Source organism: Gracilinanus agilis, chromosome 4 (assembly GCF_016433145.1).
Source record: "Gracilinanus agilis isolate LMUSP501 chromosome 4, AgileGrace, whole genome shotgun sequence".
Lineage (NCBI taxonomy): Eukaryota > Metazoa > Chordata > Mammalia > Didelphimorphia > Didelphidae > Gracilinanus > Gracilinanus agilis.
The window spans coordinates 251349517-251352951 of NC_058133.1; the positions used below are offsets into that span (position 1 = coordinate 251349517).

At 42.6% G+C, this 3435-nt stretch overlaps 1 protein-coding gene across 2 annotated transcripts in view; it reads left to right on the plus strand.

The window, feature by feature from the left end:
• Window positions 1-1826, plus strand: part of GLTPD2 (glycolipid transfer protein domain containing 2) — a 2513-nt gene extending 687 nt beyond the window's left edge. For both annotated transcript variants that reach the window (XM_044674190.1, XM_044674191.1), the window contains exons 3-4: window positions 602-750; window positions 1079-1826. In XM_044674190.1, coding sequence (XP_044530125.1) covers window positions 602-750; window positions 1079-1601 — 672 coding nt within the window. In that variant the 3' untranslated portion in view covers window positions 1602-1826. The remainder of the gene's footprint in view (window positions 1-601; window positions 751-1078) is intronic.
• Window positions 1827-3435: the final 1609 nt, after the last annotated feature.

Here is a 3435-nt window from a genome sequence, read left to right on the forward strand (position 1 = left end):
CCTCCCTCTCTTCCTTCCTTCCTTCCTTCCTTCCTTCCTTCCTTCCTTCCTTCCTTCCTTCCTTCCTTCCTTCCTTCCTTCCTTCCTTCCTTCTCTCCTCCTCCTCCTCCTCCTCCTCCTCCTCCTCCTTCTTCTCCTTCTTCTATTTAAAGATATTTCATTTTCCCAATTACATGTAACAATAATTTCTTTCCAAATTTCTAAGATCCAAACCATCTTTCCCTCTCTTCTTCCCCCCACCCCACTTGGAGATGATAAGCAATTTGATCTCAGCTATACAATGCCTTTTTTTAAACAACTGTACCTTCACCATTTATTTCTATGTAAAATATTTAGAGAATTCTAATGTAATTTTAAAAATGTTTGGTCTAAGGCATTGTCAGCCGACCCATTAACACCCAAAAATCATTGGGCCTACTTTCTTTGTTAAATCTGGGGGACTCAGAAAAGAACAGCAACAGAAAAACTAGAGATATCAGCACAGGGATTCATTTGTTTTCTTTTGGAGATGGGATGGGAGGAATTAGAGGGATGCAAGTCAGACCTTAGAGGCCTAGGCTGCCCCCAATTCCCACCTTCCCTCCCCTGTCTGTCCCCACAGGTAGAGGCTGGCCAGAAATCTGGTGAACTTCACTGCCTGGGCCCAGACAAGCTTCCAGGCCAAATGGTAAAGCCTTTCAAGGAGAGTTTAGCCACTGAGGGAGACCTACAGATTCCCCAGTTTCTCAATGGATGGAAAAAATTGGTCATGTGAGTACAGCCCCTGAGTGATTCATTCCAACTAAAATCCCAACTTTGACAAGAAGCCTTGCAGATTAATGTTAGAGCCTTTGCCCCTGCATATTATCCATAATTTATCTTGACTATAGTTTCTTTGTACATAGTTGCTTACATGTTGTTTCCCCCTTTAGACTGTAAAGTCCTTGAGAACAGGGAACATTGATTTTCGCCTTTCTTTGTAATCTTAGCTTCTAACAGAGTTTCTGACACATTGTAGGTGTTTAATAAATGCTTGGAGTTTGAGTGACTGTCTTCCTGGCAGTGTCTCATTCTCCTCCCCATCTCCTTTCCCCTGTAGGCTCCTGGACCCCTTGGGCACCCTCTTTACCTTTGCCACCCAGGAAGCCTCAGAGAAAATCTCAACCCTCGAGTCTTATTCCCGAGGCCCTTACTCCAACCATTATCAAACATTTTTGGCCATGGCTGACTGGGAGCAGCATCCCTTTAAATACAAATCTGGTCTCCAAACACTGGTGCTTCTGCACCGAGCCCTGCGTTGGGCCCAGCTCTGCCTGGGTGGCATCGCCAGAGCCCACAATGCAGACATGGGGGCTCTGTGTGGGGACGCCTATCAGAGAGTGCTGGGTCCCTATCACCCTTGGCTGATCCGAAAGGCAGCAAGCCTAGCCTTTCTTGCCTTCCCCAGACGGAGCAAGCTACTGGCACTGGTGTGTCCAGGAGCCAACGAGCAGGAGGCCCAGGAGGCCTTGGCTCAGGCATCTGACATGTTGGAAGCTGTCTACAACCGCACCCAGGGGCTGCTGGATGAAAGGGGGATGCTGACAGATGGAGTTACTATGCAGCCATTGGGGGGCAGGTAGCAGGACCTTCAGAAGAGCTCTGTGCTCCCTTAGAGTATGGGGACTGAATGGTGGAAGAGGGAAAGCAGACTGAGAGCAGCACTCAGTTTCTCTACCATCTACTCTCTGCCACATGACACTCCTGGAGTCTCAGACCTGGAGGCAAGAAAACTCTGAGTTTCCCCTTGGCATCTTTCATGAACATCAGATGGAAGATGGAGGTAGGGGAAAATAAAATGTTTTTAGCAACTGTCATTCCAAGGTGTGAGTTGTGTGTGTCTATACAAGGAGGGACTGATTAGATAGAAAATATTATATTTATATACAAATAATTACATATAAGTATATGTGATATACACAGAAATAAATACTTATATAGAGTATTACAGTTTACAATTCTTCACAATTAACAATTGCCTTCTATGTGCCAGGCACTGTGCTAGGTTCTGGGGATGCAAATACAAAGGGTAAAATAATCCCTGCTCTGGAGGAGTTTACATTCTAACGGCAGAGGCAACAACATCTATAAATATTGCATAATTAATACAAAGATAATAAATATACCTCCCCTCAATAATACATATAAAGTAGTTAAAACAAGAGAAGGGGTGAGGGCACTAGCAGTTGGAACAAGAAAGATTTAATATAGAAGGTATTAATGGACCTGAGACTAGACAAGTGTTGGAATTCCATGAGGCAGAGATGAAAAGGGAGTGAATTCCAGGCAGGAAGGATCACTTAAGTCAGGGAGACTGAGAGAGAGAGAGAGAGAGAGAGAGAGAGAGAGAGAGAGAGAGAGAGCCTTTTGTGAGGAGCAGAGAGAAGTATAAGGTGAAAGATTTTATACGATCTGAAGAGAAACTAAGAGTATAGCAGAGAGAAGTATATAGAATATAGGAGAGAGAGTAATATATAAGGAGATTAGAAAGATAGATTGGGCCAGATCATGGTGGAATTTAAAAGGTAAACAGTTTTCATTTTATCCTAGGGACAATAAGAAGCCACTGGAGTTTACTGAATAAGAGAATGGCCTGGTCAGATCTTCCCTGAAGGAAAATCACATTGGCAACTGTATGGAGGTTGATTGGAGAGCTGAAGCTGAGAGATCTATGAAAGGGGATTGAAATAATCTAGGCAAGAGGTGAGGAGGGCTGGAGCTAAAGGTGGTGACTATATGTGGAGAGAAAGGGTCCAGTGTGAGAGGTATTGTGGAGTTAGAAATGACAAAATTGGGCAACTGATTAAGAAGTCCAGGATAATGCTAAGATTATGAACTGGGAGACTGTTCATCAGAAACAATAATTTTATATAGCACTCACTATGATATGCATACCAACTATTTTATAAATATCTCATTTGATTCTCAGAACCACCCTGGGAGGTAGGTGCTATCATGATCCCCATTTTATAGTTGAGGAAACTAAGGCAAACAAAAAGTTAAGTGACTTGCTCAGTGTTACACGGCTAGTAAAGGTCTGAGGCCCAATTTGGACGCAGGTCTTCCTAATTCCAGACCCAGTACTCTATCTATTGAGATACCTTGATGTTCCAAATAGGGAAATTTGGAAGAGGAGTGAGTTTGGGGGAAGGATGATGAATTTTGGTTTGGACAAATTGAGTGATTCCTCCAGGCAATAATGACCTTTTTACTCTTAAATCTCAAAAAGCAATTTTTTTCCTGCATCTTTAATTTATCTGAGAATGTGCTATTTCTAAGCAGAATGATAATATCAGTGTTCTTCCTCTCTATTTGAATTTCTTTTCATTATATTTCTTCTATATACATACTTATCTAAACTTTGTCTCAGCACATAGAAGCAGCTCATTCTAGAGTAGGTCCTTAATAAACATTTGT